Here is a 16,292-nt window from a genome sequence, read left to right as displayed (position 1 = left end):
TCAGTTAAGATAACCTTTTTTGGTAGTTTTAGAGTGATGCTGTAGCCATGATAGTCCATGATTTATATGGGAGTCAAGGATTCCTTAGGATGATATCTTTTATTAGACCAACTGCATAGCTGGCATAGAGTCAGACAAGCTTTTGAATGCAAGACATTCTTCATTAGGTCAAGCACATTTTCCCATCTGTTCAGCTACACCTGTTGTGATGGCCCCACTTCCTCACTGCAGACAATGCTGTCTTGTAACCAGCAAGGTATTATGGATGTGGCAGCAAACTAGACAATGACAATGTTTTTCTTTCCCACTGTTGAAGTACATTTCATTGGAGGATCTCAAAAGCACGGTATAGTTATGAATTTCCAAACCCACCTTTCCAAAATAGGCAAATACTGTTAATTTACAGGTAAATAAGTTGCCAATAGATTGCAGATGCTTCAGGTCCAGGAGCTTTGGCCTTCCCTCTGTATTATTTGCAAGTTTCCAAAAATTTGTTAGGCAATTTAAAGTTAGTCTGTTTTCTTATAGGTCACTTGGTACTGTGGGGATATGGTCTTGACTGGACCATGGACATTAATCTAGCAAAACTCTCTCACATGTGCAGTTCTGTGATTTATACATGGTCACACAAGTCAAGGGCAGGGATAAAAAAACAAACAAACTTGGAGCCCTGACTTCCGGTCCCTTGCTTTCACAAGGAACTACACTACTTTCATAATAAGTCTAGAAATGTTTTGGGCAAAGGCAAGGACCAAAAGAACCCTCTGTCAAGCAAGGACAAAAAGTATCTTGAGGACTATCTGAAATTCACTCAAATAGACCACAGTTTAATTAAGAGACAATAGCCCCTAAATTTAAGTATCTGAAACACTAATAAAAAGGATTATGCAAAATAGAAAGTCTCTATTCATATTCATTTTTTCTGATACTTCAAGATTTATTTTCTAACCAGACAGAATAAAAAGCATTAAAATGCCCTTTAGAGAATATTCATGATTACAAAGGAGAAAGGGTAATCAAATGTTTCACAGCAAATTATACAAAGTGACAGATGTTTATTAGGAGTAGCATATTAATTAAATCTAAATTGATGTAAAGCTGCAGGAGCAAACTAGATTACAACTGCAGATCTCGTTGGTCAATCACATACTGTTCTGAGAGGAGAACTTTGTTTCTACATACTTCCAAGCATTTTCAAATTAAGCTGTCACTGATGTCATACTCATTACAGTTAGGGTAAGGAATTCCAGCATGTAAGCCTTCAGTTAAAAGAGATTTAGAGGTTTTTAAAATGAAGCTCACCAAGGCATTTTTTAAATGTATTTAGTGCATTGTTTGTCATGCCCGTTATTGGAATTGCACCAACAACTTTTTACATTTAGATAAAAGCTTTAACCCAAAATATTCTACAAGCAAAATACTAAGCCTATCAGGGTCAGACGGGCAAATACTGATAGCCCATCCCAGCCATTGATACAAGCAGTCAAGGCAACATCCTTAGATGGTTCAAATTTTGAAGGAAGCAGCAAGACAGGTTCAGGAGCAATTCAATAGACAGTCTTATCACTTCTAAATACCCTATTGTAGCAGTTGACATTAGTTGCTTTTAGTTAGTTGTGACATTTGAGCAGTAGGCTCACTGTAGAAGTTCTTTAAAAACTTTTACCACTTACGTTTTAGATAGGCACTTCCATCTCCCTTTTTTCTTCCCAAGCTCTTTTCCTTAATTTTGCAATAGATGTTGGGGATCTCCCTTTCTTCCTCTACATTCTCTCAATTTTCTTTTTCTCCTTCTTCTACTTTTCCACTTCAGTATGCTCACTCTTTCCTTTTACAGTACTATAAAACAATTTCTCCTCTCCTCAACAGCTTTGTTGTTCTGCACCCCTTACTCTCTTCATCCCTAATTACTGACATTACACACATCTGCTCACCCTTATCCACTGACGCACCTGTATCTCATATGCATGCATGCATACGACATCTGTCTTAATCACTGACATAATAGATAGGGTAGGGGGAAAAGAAAAATAATTTTCTGGGACTTTTATAGCCTAAGCAGGCACTGGCAATGTAGTTGGTCAGGCAGGGCATCTCTCAGTCTAAACCACTGAGAGTCAGAACAAATACATACGTTCCTGTAGGAGGGAGCATAGTCCAGTGACTTGGGCAGCAGTATGGGAGATAGGAGACCTGGTATCTATTCCCAGTTCTGCCACTGAACTGTGTGACCATGGGCCAGTCTGTGCCTCACTTTCCCTCACATGTAAAATGAGGAGAATGATATTTATATTCTTATGTAAAGCATCTATCTATGGAAGAGAAATGCTAAAGAGCTAAATATTTTACAGGCATGGAAGCTTAGCTGGGGCTTCTCCTCTGTGGACTTAGTCTACATTGTCCTAATCCTACCTGCCCATCAATTTAACAGTAGCCTGGAGCAATGCCTTGGCTTGCATTTGAGACAGGAAAACCCAGGAGGAGGCTACAGTTGGACTCATTTTCCAGTACTACCTCAAAACTCCAAATAAGATGAGGGCCCCATTGAGCTGGGCACAGTACAGAATGAGAGACTGTTCCTTTTTCCAAAACCCTGCAGTTAAAGGTACATGACAGTGTAACCACAGCTGGGACTGTGGCTCATGCAGATACCCACCTGAGCTAATTTTAAACTGGCTAGCTTAGGTACTGCTAGCAGTGTAGTTGAACCCTTTCTTCTGATTCCCTCACCACAGTCCTCTAAAAGAATGTCCATTGCTCTAACCTGGGCTTTTGAAGTTTGTCAGGATTGCCAGGTTAGAGAGCTGGGAGACATAAGAACAAGTTAGACAACAGTCCGCTTGAGCATGTTCAATGTTGCTGCCTCCTGAAATTTCTGCATACTATTGAACCCAGAGCTGGGCCTGATGTCCCCATCTCACAAAAATCCAAAGAACTGAGCTGAAGTGGTCAGGGATGAGAAAGTGTGGTTTCAGAAACAGTAGGATCAGGTTCCAGTAACAGCTGATCATATGAGTTCTCATTTGTGTTTTGTACGTACCTGAGAGAGAACAGCAACTACCCTGTTTGCTAGTCAGCAGATTGTCTCTCACACAAGGATCTGGCTGGGCCATTCAGATCTGCTGAACTGCAGTTACTTCCAAAGGGTGGGAAGTGAATTTTTTGGACAAAGACACTGAATGGGAAAAAACCCTTATTTTTATCAAAAAGATATGAAGAATATGCAAGACTGTCATAACTCTTTTCCAAAAGAACAATGCACAACAAAATGGGTGATATTAAATTCATCAATCTTGGAGAACAAAATGACCCTATGAACTGTGTTTTAAAATAGAACTGGTTAGGAACTTTTTGATGAAACAGATTTCTGTAGGAAAATACCAGTTTGTCAAAAGGAAAACTTTTATTGCCAGTTCCGACAAGTTGTTCATTGGGAACTTTTTATGAGATACGGGATGCACTTTCTGGTCAAAACAACAGAAAGCCAGCTTGACAGGCCCAGGTGCTCACTTGTAATTTGGTGCACACAGTTTCTGTCAGGTACTTGAGGGGCTTTAATCTGACTTACAGGCTGGTGGCTGTTTGCAGACAGGTCTCTGGTGTTTCCTCAAAAGACTGAAAGGTTTTGGTTTCATCCCAATTCAGAACAAGACAATTTTCAAAATCGTGAAAAGCTTCACAGGGTGGGTAAAATCAGGTCCCTCCTACCTCTATTTTAAAGCTAATGCCAAAGCTACTAAACTGTCACTTCTATCAAACAGTGTGGCTCAATACCTAAAAAGAACAACAGAGAAAGGGGGCAAAACTGTTTGCTATCTCTTCGCAGCTGAGAGAAAGAAAATCAGATAAAAACATCTTGGAAAAGATGTTACAACAAGATAAAGCTGAAGGTTCATATCTGTAACTTGCTTAAGAGAATTATAAAAAGCAGAATTGTATCAAGCCTGAAAACCTGCTACTCCTCCTCAGCCAATGCAGGCATACTTAACAACAGGAACAACAAATATAGCACTGCTGAGTCTTGATGCAAGTAGTAAAATAACAACTAAGGTTATTAGAAGTAAGAGATTAATTTAACTGCATGAACAGGCAGGAGAGGTAGAATCCCAGTTCTTCCTGGTTCACATAAATTCTAGCTATCTCTAGCTTTAAAGCAGGAGATCAAAGCAACGTAATTTGAAGCCCCTCTCCCAACCGCAGAAATAAGTGGTTTTGAAAGAATTTTTTCTTTCACTTTTTTATGAAAGTAAGTTTCTAACCATCATCGTTGTACGGAAAAGCTTGAAAATGTAACCCAAGTGCACCCCAAAGACTCAAAAATGAGAAGGAAAATAAGGAATCCTTATTTTTTAAGATTCCATAAAGCTTGAAGCCAATCTCATGGATTTCTGTGGTCTCACTCGTGCTTGTTTCAATGTTTGGGGTTGGCAATACTTTCAAAAGTACAAGCATTCATTATTAGAGATGTAGATCACATACTAAGATGCCACTGCTAATTGCTTGAGGAAACAGTTGACTTAAACCATTTAATGCTCCTAAGCCCTCTCAAATCCTGAGCAACAATTAGGAATCCTCTGTAACAATCACAATGCATAGGATGATGGTGTTTCCAGTAAAACTATACCTGATTTAAAAATCAAATTCTAGCAACTAACCTTATTTACCTTGTTAAAGAAAGTAAAAAATTACGAGTTATTGTGCTGGAACTGGAACTGCCCTGTTCTGCAGCAATCCGAAACTATTTGCTTTGACTTGTGCGCCCTAGTCAAGCTTCTGTATTGCACTGTGGGTGTTTTTTCCACTTTCAGTATATTCCCAGTGCCATTCTGCTGTGCATGTATAAAAGGAAAAAGCCCCATCGATTTGCTACTAAACTGGAAAAAGCAGATGGAATCGGGGCATCCTAGAAAAAGACTTTGATTGGGATTAGTTACTATTTGATGTAATATAAGCAGTGGAGATTTCTTTAAATATACACATGTCATTTAATCCCTCTCCAACAACATAAAAAAAACCCTTTTAAACTGAAGCGGATGTAGAAGTTAAGTCTAATGGCTGTTGAGAATTGATTTTTCTTTCAAGATACCTTTAATAAGCAATTTTGCTCTTAACTTTGAAAGTAAAGCACAGCTTCAACTGCCAGCTAAAGATCATGCTCTACCAGACCCTCAGTCTTCTCAGGTCCTAGCAGGATCACTTTCATAACAATGTTCAGGTGTTCAGGTATGTGTGTCCATTTAAAAAGCAAATTTAAAAAACCATCGCTTTTAAACTGCTTAAGCCAAAAATTATTACGTGAAAAATGAAGCAACTTGTGACTCCAGTGTTGGTACCATGCACTCCCTCCTTTGCAGGAAAAGGGAACTGGAACAAGTACTTTCATAAATGGTGGATTTGCTTAATTTACCAGCACTTCTCCTTTGTTTTGAGGGCCTGGATCTGCAGACTTAGCTTACATTCATAACTTTACTCATGTGACCAGCCTTAGTAAAATATGTGTAAAAGTCTCTCTCTACTTAATAAAGGCTTAATAAATTTCCAACAGGAAATCAATGGTTTGGAAATCATTATGATCAGAAAAGGCCCATTACTAGTGAAAAGAACATGTGACCAGGAAACCAGGTGAAGCAAACAAGCAAACAAATGATTTTGGTCCATACTGATAATCAGAGAACAAATACTTCTAATGTGAGGTGGCTTGGATAGAGCTGATCCTGCCTCAGACACGGGGCTGGACTAGACGATCTCTAGAGGTCCCTTCCAGCCCTACTATGACTCTATGGGCACATATACACATCACCCTATAGCGATGTAGCAACATGCTACATTGCCGTATAGCACACTACGGCAACATAGGAATTATGTGGGTCTACACATGATCAGCAGCTACATTGCTGTAGCAGCACACGCCCCCATTTTAGCACGCTGCTAGGGTGACACAGCAGTGAAATCTAACCATGCGCTATGAGCACAGTGCAGTAAAGGCAGTTACTATGCTGTGCTTTAGGACTTCCAAAAGGAAGCATGGCGCTGTAGCAACATCAACATATGGCAACATGTAGACACACCCTATGACTATGATTTGGATAGTCAGACACAAATTAAATGACGAATACAAGTGGACCAAGCAACTAGTCAGGATTCATACAGTTCCTGAGAATTATTCAGGTAAGAAGCAACAGCACCAAAAGAAAGAAAAAAAATGTGCTCACACTTTTATAAAGTAACTTTCACTTGAACTTCTTAAAGAGTTTATATTTATATATTTTTTACATACAAAAATATGTAAGTTAAGCCCTACAAATTCCCTTTAGGTTCACCGGTATTACTATATTCAATAAGTTGCAAACTGGGAAACAGACATCAGGAACAACGGGGAGCATGTGAAATATCCAATCATGTAATCAGAAGTGCAAGGACAAATCCTTGTATGTGCCCAGACAAGCACTGGAATTCCACGTGGATGTAAAAATCTGCCTGGATGGACCTGATTGGGGACCCTTAGTGATTTGTCTGAGGCTATGCAGTCCATATTTTTTAAAAATATCTTGAGTTCCATAGCACATAAATATGATGGGGTTTTGTTACAGTGCGCTAAGTCATAAAATCAGTAATAAGGCCGATTTTTAAGGACCAATTTACAACAAAAGAAATCACATTTTTGTGCAATGCAGCATTATCCTTGTTTAAACGTTTTCAGCAAATAGTGTGCCATTGAAAGGTACCAGCCTGACAACAATGGAAAATTAATCCCTCTAGCGAAAGAACTTAATTTTGTTTTGACTATTATAACTCAAAAATAGCTAGATGGTTTGATTGCATGATGTCTTTTAAACAAAACAAACAGATTGGGTACCTGAGCTGAGATCTTATACTGCAGGCTTCAGTTCATAACAAATATATACAGCTGAATTTTAAACCCTGGAAGGAGAAATTTGACTCAACTGTAATGGCAGACCTTTAGAGCCATGCAGCCACTGTACTTTGAAATGGATAGTTACTGACATACTAATAAAAACCAAAAGATCAAAAATCTGAAGTGGAAATCTTAGGTAGGAAAGTCATTTTTTTCCTCTCTCTAGCTCTACCTGTCTGAAGGTTTTGTGCCCATCCCCACATTATCTGAGCATCTTCCACGTAAAATCAATATCAGCAGTGATCTCCTCCGGGGATTATCTGCAAAAAAACCTCTCTCACTCCAAAATGTGAGTATGTGCAATACAAATATTATGTCTTCACAACCCTGCTATATTTTCTAATCTGTGTGTGCTGATTTCCTTGTGACTATAAGGTTACATCCATGAGGATCAGAAAGCAGAATCAGAAACTTTGTCAGTTTCATTAAGAAATATATCCCAAAGGAAGGGAGATGGGAAACAGTAACACATCTTACCTGACTGAAAATTTTCAAATAAGGTTCCACCTATGCTGAAAAAAATGTTTTTTCTAAGTGAGCAAAAAATTGGCAAGCCAATTGACCTCATTAATTTAGCTTGTCTTTTTGCTTTCTCAAGTCTTTATTTTTTTAAAGAATGTTATGTTAACTGTATTGATCATGAACAACTTGTTGTCAGTCCTCACTATTCATTACCTAACTCATGTTATTTAAATATCTTATCACCTAAGTGGATTGGCAGGGATGCCAAAAATACTTGCCCAGGAGGATTTATGGTTTGTTTGATGAACACATACCAGTAAAATGCCTGCCAACGGGAAGTGAATACAAAATGGGTGTACACAAATTTATTTCAGAATTTGAATAAATATTAAAAACAAGGATTAAACGTTCACCCAATTCTGTTCTCTATCCAATATCTACATCCCACTGACATCTCTCACAATGTTACCATCTTACAATGCCACTGACCAATGTTTTATCCCATTCTTTGCGGAATGAACATAGTTTCTTCTTGTCTGTTCTTTCTAATAGGGATATTTTGTTTATTTGTTCATCTTAACTATTCGTATTTTGGGACCAATCCAGAATGACGACACTGGCAATGAGTTTTGCCCTAAAAACATTGGTAGGATATACCTTTTCCAGAATTATTTTTTTGCATTCACCAAAGTGGCCTATTTCACTGGGAGGGCTAAAAGCAACTATTTTTCAACTCCTGTTTAAGAAATGCGTGTCCTAATAAACAGACTTCAACAATATATTTGTACTTAGGGAAACTATGGAAATTCCCTTTCCCTTTCCCTTGGTTCCCTGTCAATAATTTCCCAGTCAAGGAACATATTTTCAGTGTTGCTTACCTAAAGGATTACAAAATCTGGAGACTGACTTAAAAATCATGTGATTTTTAAAAATAATTTGTGAAGTTTTTACTTCCTTTCTGTTTTTGAAACCTTTATAATTAATCAATTATTATTATTGAGACTTGGAATGAAACCACGAGGCTTGGTAAAATTGCTGCCCACTACCAAACTGCTCTGTTCTACTGTAACTTTTATCATCACCAGATAGATCCTTCTTTTTCCAATCTTTATTCATCTCTAACTCAATTCTTATACTATACCTCCTCACAGTATCTGAGCCTCCAAAGGGCATAAAGTTACTTGTGTGGCTTTTCCTTTTAATTACAATTTTCACAAATCTGTTAGTGCTGTTCTCTCTAAAAAAAGCCAGGAGATGGATAGAACTGAACTATTTCAGCAAGATTATGTTTTTTTTAACAAAAAGATTTAATATTTTATGCTACAGCATTTGAATGAGCTTTGTAACCTTGTTGGTCCAACTAACAAATTTTCAGTCATCCTTCTTACATACTAAAACCAATATTGAAGGTAGCAGCATCCCTGCTTTTTCAGTTTCCCTTTTTTCCCTTTTTTAGTTACATTTTTCTCTCCAACTTGACCGCCATTATTTGGAATTCAAAGGAAAAATCCTATCTTATGAGGAAAGACCATAAACTTCAGGGGTGGTTTCTTCTTAGGACTTTACAAGGAGGTAAAATATTTGAGGCATATATTGTTTAAAATTAATTTAGTTTCTTATTAAAATGAAACTTGCACAGGCATCAATACGTGTGCGTGCATATATGTGCATATGTGCATACGCGTGAACATGTGTTTAAAGGTTTAGCAGTCAGATATGATTCTTTGTATTTTAATAGCTAACCAGCTGAAGGAGAGGAGAAAAAGTATACCCACAGTATTTCTGTAAACCGCGTGCAAATATTCTAGGACTCATATTCACTGTGCCCAGTTAAACACTTACACACTCACTGTCCAGCGTTGTGCATTCAATAAATATTTGCATTTGCAGAATGAGGAACTGAAAACTCAACAATCTGTCTGAAAGCACATATATCTGGTTTGTATATGTAAATATTAACCAGTTGCATATGGCAATATTGAGTTTCACATAACATACCTTTAGCTCCCTCTGAAAAATTTGGTTCTAAAGGTCATCCCTTAAAGGGTACAAATTATATGTACTTTTTTTTTTTAAAGGGGAAGAATTGAATTTTAATTAACAGAACTATAGCCAAAGCTAGTCTCTAAATGTCAGGAAATACATTAATGCACATCAGAAAAGCCTGCAAAAACTCAGCTTCTCCAAGGTTCAAGGAAAGCATAAACTATTTTTAGCAATAAAAAAGTATCAGTAAAATGTTAATGTCGCCTTTGATTATTGTCAGGTTTATACAATAGTGAAATATTTTATATATGCACATATGAACACACAAAACAGATGCTTTTAGCAGCTAAAATACTCTATCAATTTTTTTTAAATTTCACGTCTTCTATCTGTACTGTATTAATTGAGCAGATATACTATATATTTTATTTAAAGTATCCCCATCTGTTCCTTCACTGATGTATTTTATGGATCTACAAAACTCCAAGTTCTGGACCAGTTTTCTGTTTCATTGTTGCGGCCGAGGAATAGTTTTTGGACTATAATTTCAAGTTAGGAAGGATGGTAAAATTATCACTCATTTAAACATAGAATTCATTAGAATTCAGATGCTATTTGTTGAGGTTCAGAACTATTTTGGGATTTTTATATTTCAAAGCATTGTATAAGGGTATGTTACATTATATAAGAGAATATCACAAAGAACCAGCATCAAAAGTGCATGTTATAGGAATTTATAACCACTAACTAAATCCAATTGAAGTCCTTACCAAATTTCCCATTGTTTTCCTGAGGCAAAGATTCGGCCCCTCTTTCCATAATACAATCTAACAAGAGTAAACTTATAATGGAAAAGTATATATTTTCAAACGGCTCCTTCCATTTTCAATACGCTCTCCATAAAGGGAGCACTCAAAAGGCAGGAGTGCATCATTAACCTGTTCTCTCACTCATTAGGAATTTAGCATACAAGTGTTTTAATAGAAAGCACTTGCCATATAACATTAACAATCACTAAAGAAATAGAACATTTCACTGCTGAAGCTTAACAAATGGCCCTTAACAAAGAAAGGCTGCATTTGCCTGCATTTTCTCTGATACAGTAACCTCCCAATTCTGAGTTGTTGTCATGAATTATTAATGAATCACTGTGAACAGAAAAAAAAAGGGACAATACTATAAAATTAAGTCCCGTGTAGGTTTTTCTGGTAGCACCAAGACAACACAGACAGTGCGGGGAGTGGTAACCAAAAATAGTCGGCCTTTACATTTGTTTCATTATCCTGTATATACTTGTAAAGTCTTTTCTTTTTAATGCAGGTCTTTTAGATAAACTTCTAAGGAATGAAGAAAAGAACCTTAAAAACACAACCCTGCCCATTTCTTCCTGTTGCCTGTGTGGTGATTAGCCAAAGGCTCCTGGGTCTCACGTTATCCTATGGGTAGAAGAGATGATTACACAGGGCGGCAAAATACTGAGCGACTTCAAGCAACATCTGTCAAGGGTGGACACATTTTAGCTTCGACATAGCTGGCAAAAATAGTCTGGTGCCTGGGTCTGTTTAATACAGGATTTGAGGAGACTGAATCCAAGAAACAGTGGAAAACAGGGAAGGAGAGCCCTTTTAGAACTCTTACACATGGATATCAAATTAACCTGTTCACCCTTACAGAAAAATAAAGGCACTGGCTGTAAAATACTGTCTCAAACACTGCCATATCGCTACTGTAATACTGCAGGGAGCTTTTTGTTTGGGGGGTCCTTTTACTATAGCTAGAAAAAATATCTTTTAATTTTCCCTAAACAGCAGGATAAACAAAATGGCCTGGCTTAGAGTGTCAGTGTGCATTTATTTTCTTTGATAAATTCCCTCTAATGAAACATTTAGAGGCCTGAACTAGGCCCTCTAGAGACAACACTCCTGACCTCTTCGAACCAGAATTTGAACCTGGGTCTGAATTTCAGCAGCAGCTCCTTTCCCTGTAATTCGTCAAACTCCAGTGCCAACCACCTTCAAATTTGTGGGCATGAACTGGCCACTCAACATCTGGAATTTGTAATCAGAATTTTGTAGACCTGGTAGACTTCTAGTCAAATTTGAAAAGACCAAAAGGTGCTGGCTCCAGAAAAGGTCCTAGATTATTCTTTTAAAAACAGGTTCTATCACTTGACACATTTAGTTCAATGCTGTCAAGAGCAACAAGGACCATTCCTGGAGCCAGCACCTTTTGGTGGACTAGTTGTACAAGCAGAAAAATCTCCCTACAGTGGTCTGTGACAGAACCAAGTCTTATTATGATAAAGTAAATTGAAAATCCTGAGCACCATGGTTTGAATACATTGTAATATGCCATTGAAAATTCCACATCATGACTTACAGTGACCCTGTTCTGCATAAAATAAAGACATACTTCTCTCTAAGAACATGCCAACAGCACATTCAACACGTATTCAATATGCAATTCAACAGCAGAGATTCTTAGTTTAGGATCCATAGTCTGTTCCTAGAAATTCACTTGCCTGTTAAAAGGTTTAACCTAGATTAGTGGTTTGTACTTCCCATCTTTATTAGTGTATCAATACATCAGTAGAATGATTTAATGAATCCTTACTCTAACTCTGCATTTAATCCTAAACTGAAAAGGTTTATCTAATATTACAAACTCCAGCCAAAAACTCTGCCCTTAGATACATAAACAACTAGCTCTATTTAAGTCAATGGGAACTGTATAGGAAAATTTGGTGCGCTGTGTATTATTCTCAAATAGTTTCTTCCTGTGAGTATGGCTATTCCCAAGATTGTTCCACAGAAAGGTCTTGATAGGACTGGTGCTTAAGAAATGTCCAGATTTTATTACGTTGCCTGATATATTTCCTTTAATATGGCTTTTTTGCTAAAAAAAAAAAAAAGAGTACAATACGAACGTGAAACGTGCTAAATATTGATATTCTATTTATTAAAAAAAAAAAAAAAAAGAAAGAGGATCATCAGGAAAAGGACCTTTTCAGACACTTTCTGCCCTTAAGTTGCTTCCAGATCTTTGCGCTTCTATCAAAATAAGATTGCCATCCCTTGGAACATCATTTTCAAAATATTCTATATAGGATTGAGGAAAGCACTTTTCCTACTCATTGAAGTTATCTTACATTTACTTATGAACACAGTGCAATTTATGTGAATGCATATAAATATTATAATAGGCACAATTGTTTGCATAGTAACACAAATGTAAGGGTGGATACTTAATGTAGATAATGCTAATATAGTGAAAAATCCACAAATTAACTGGAGGTCATCCCACCGTGTTAGCGAGCATGCTGGATTTTTCGATAACCACCAGAAACCTTGTATATTTGAAAATATGTAGAGGTCCTCAAAACTTTTTTCATAAGAGTGCTGTATCTGTCACATACATTCACTTGTTCTTTTAATCTATTCAGATTTATAAACTATCTCAGTGTTAATTTAATTTGTGGAAGTTCGGACATGTCAAACTCACTCCGCTGTCAGCTCAAACTGGGTCGATTCATACACAACCACAAAGTACAGAAAGTCAAGAAAACTTTACTCACTGTAATTAGTTGTGACTGCTGAAGGCAAAGATACAGGAAGGTAACAAGATGGGGGGTAGGAGAAATAACTGCCTCTACTTTTCTCCTAATATCATGACAGCAGCCTCCGAACTGCTAGGGTGTGGTATTTCTCAAACACTCAAGTGGCCCTTAAGGCCAACGCAGCAATAACTGTATCTAGCAAAATGAAAGGCCTCTCTCAGGCAGCTTATTGGAAGTGGTTGCACTCAGCATATCAACTTTTTATTTCTTAAATATGAGAGAGAGAGGTGTTGGGGTGATGCTCAGAAACCCTGTTTAATTACAAAACGATATTCAGCTCAGAAACCCTGTTTAATTACAAAATGATATTCAGCTGTCACGTCTTTTGTTCTGACACAACAAAGGCAGACCTCATCAATGGCAGGTAGCTGCTGCTGTTCTTCCTTCTCCCCTCCCCACCATCCAAAGGATTTTTTTTATATAGCAAAGACCTCATTTTTGGCAAGTCTTGCAGCCCCGGTTCTGAACTAGTGCATAACTAGTCATAATTAGGAGGACAGGGATGGTAGAGGTTCACATATTGATACTCTACTGGTGCCAGATGGGCGGGGATCTGACAGAAACATTGTGTTCTTTCTCCACCTCAAAAGAGTTTTAAAATAAGTCCCTGTAATTCTGAAAAGCCTGCCTTACCTGTAATTGGGAGCTGTGCCTGCAGGATGGCGGAGATAACAATCCCTTTCCACTTCATCTTGCTCCCCCTGGATTGTGTTGGGGGGCCAGAGGCCACAATTTAGCAGCTAGTGGGACGATGAGGAGAAAAGGCACCTCTACTGGCTTTGTTCTTCTGGCTGCCTCCACAGGAAGTGTGAGGTCTATAAGATCTGTCAGAGTCCACCTGCTGGCAATGTAGCCGAAACACACACTTCTTCATTTGCCTTACAACCAGGAAGCTTTAGAGGTTTGGTTTTTCTATTCTTGGTATTGATGTTTGGGATTTTCTTTTATATATTAGTTTTTTGACAGATCCTCAGAAATTCTAATTCAGCACCATCTGAACTCCTAAGAGAGGCCTACAAAGTGCATCTGGTAAGATATTCACCTACACACTTCAAAAGAGATGTATAACTCTATACCCAATATACAGTAAGTCATAATTGGATGATAAAAAATGCAAGATATAAAAATAGTACTCCTTGGACATCTATATGGCTGAGCTGATTGGCAAAGGGATATTGGAACAGTTCATCTCTGGGTCACTAATTCAAATCCAGATCCAACTTTTAGCAACAAAAAGATGTTTTTCGTGGCTATTTGGTGATCTGTGTAAAAGGAGTTGGTCTGTTTCTGTAGACAAGAGTCCACATGACTGACAAAAAAGCACCATCTTCATTGGCCCTTTGGGTGTAACTATGAAACTGTATTGCCTTTTGATTCAAACATATCATATTTTCATTTCTAAGAGTTTTTGCTGTGTGCAAAATCCAGTTACTATTTTGTTCTCAGATTTGCTGTAATATAGAAGGGAGGAGATGCAGAGTGTTCTCTCTTAGAGACTGCTTCTGTCTGTGTCTGTACAGGCTACAAAAACAATGAGAACAAAATGGCTGCTGAACACTATCTATACTGTGAGTTTTTAGAAATACAAAGATGCAATACCTTAAAACAAAAGGCATCACAGTTTCACTGCTACATTTACTGCAACTCTTAGTAAAGCACTGGGTGGGCCCTGGGGCTGAACAACATTCTCATCTCTTGAAACTGTCTTTTCATAACAGATTTTGAAGCGCAGTAGTAGGGTGCAGCATGAGAAAGCATGACCAGCTTATGGTCTAAAAATGAATATGGCTTTTCAGAAATCACAACATAGTACCTTTAACCAGTAATAATTTTACTCAAAAGAATTCAAAATAAAAGAATAAAATGGGGAACACCAAAGCATCTTTAGTAGCTTGGTTCTAATTTAGTTAACTAATCAAGCAATAGGATAAGATTATGTTCAAACGAACAGTAACTTGGCAGATGCTGGTCTCAAGAACAAAAATCAGGTATCTGGATATTGCCCAGTCATTGCATTAATACAGTTAAGTCATTCCATAGTGCTTTTACGTGAAGGCTTCAAAGTGCTTTAGAAAGAATGAAACTAGCCTTACAAGCTTAATGAGGCAGCAAAGCTGTACAGTGTCTACTGTACAAAGAGAAAAAAATGAAACCTAGAAACAATAGCTAGTCTATAGTAGCAGAGCTGGAAAGGAAATCTGGTGTCCAGGGCAAGGATCCAGAATTTATAAAGGGGCAGAAGAAACAAAGTGGTACCTAAGCTGTGGTCACAGCAACCTTCTCCCTGAATACTCCTCAGGGAGATTATGTTTTACCACTGATTTTAGCAGGAGTACATAAATAAAAGGGAGAGGAATTATTTTTGCTGGTACAACATGGTAAGAGTAATGGGATTGCAACGAGCCATGCACAGCATAGGAATGTATAGCAGTGGGAGGGGTGAGAGAAATTCCCAGGGGTCATCGTCATCAATCTTTCACAGCTGCCTTCCATTTTTGTCTTATCCGTGGGTCCAAAGATGGCTGATGAGGCGTATCCAGAATCGACACACTGTTGTAGCTCAGGCACATGTTTCCATATAGGGTCCTGGGTGACACTGTTTCTGTCACTCCCTTTTTTCTGTCTCCTGCTACCATCATAAGGTTTCAAAGTATTGAGATCCTTGCAGCAGATACTTTCTCCATTTGGGGCAGTCCTCGGTGATAGTCTCCCATGGGTTGATACCGATGTTGCATTTTTTAAGTTGGCCTTGAGGACATCCTTGAAGTGCATTCTCTGCCCTCCTCTTGAGAGTTCATATGTCTTGACTGAGCTGGGAGAATAAAACTTGCTTTGGGAGTCTGGAGTTGGATATCCGGATGACATGGCTGGCTCAGTGAAGTTGATGTTGGATGATCATCGCCTCAATGTTTGTCCTGTTTTCTTGCAAGAGGACGCTAACGTAGGTGCATTTGTCTTCCCACTGGATTTGAAGAATCTTCCACTGGCAGCACTGATGGTATTTCTCCAATGATTTGAGGTCTCTCATGTATGTTGTCCATGTCTCAGCTCTGTACAGGAAGGTAGGTATCATGATTGCTTGATAAACCATGAGCTTGGTTTCAGATCTGATGTCACGATTTTCAAACACCCGTTTCCTCAGCCATCCAAAGGCTGCACTTGGATGCAATGTTGGATTTCTTCACAGATGACTGCCTTCTGTGAGAGATGGCTTCCAAGATATGGGAAATACTCAATGTTGTCCAGAGTTTCACCGTGAATCTGAATTAGTGGAGCTGGGGACTGTTCATTAAGAGCTTGTTGATGGAGGGC

The 16,292-nt window shown here is 38.1% G+C and overlaps 1 protein-coding gene across 1 annotated transcript in view; it reads right to left on the bottom strand.

Annotated features, from left to right (window-relative positions):
• CD247 (CD247 molecule) overlaps positions 1 to 13,779 on the bottom strand; it is a 79,566-nt gene extending 65,787 nt beyond the window's left edge. Inside the window, exon 1 of the mRNA XM_014598992.3 lies at positions 13,614 to 13,779. Within this exon, the coding sequence (XP_014454478.1) occupies positions 13,614 to 13,671 (58 nt within the window). The 5' untranslated portion in view covers positions 13,672 to 13,779. The remainder of the gene's footprint in view (positions 1 to 13,613) is intronic.
• Between the last annotated feature and the right edge of the window lie 2,513 nt (positions 13,780 to 16,292).

The sequence above is a fragment of the Alligator mississippiensis genome, chromosome 1 (assembly GCF_030867095.1).
Source record: "Alligator mississippiensis isolate rAllMis1 chromosome 1, rAllMis1, whole genome shotgun sequence".
Lineage (NCBI taxonomy): Eukaryota > Metazoa > Chordata > Crocodylia > Alligatoridae > Alligator > Alligator mississippiensis.
This window is presented reverse-complemented; position numbering and strand designations above follow the sequence as displayed.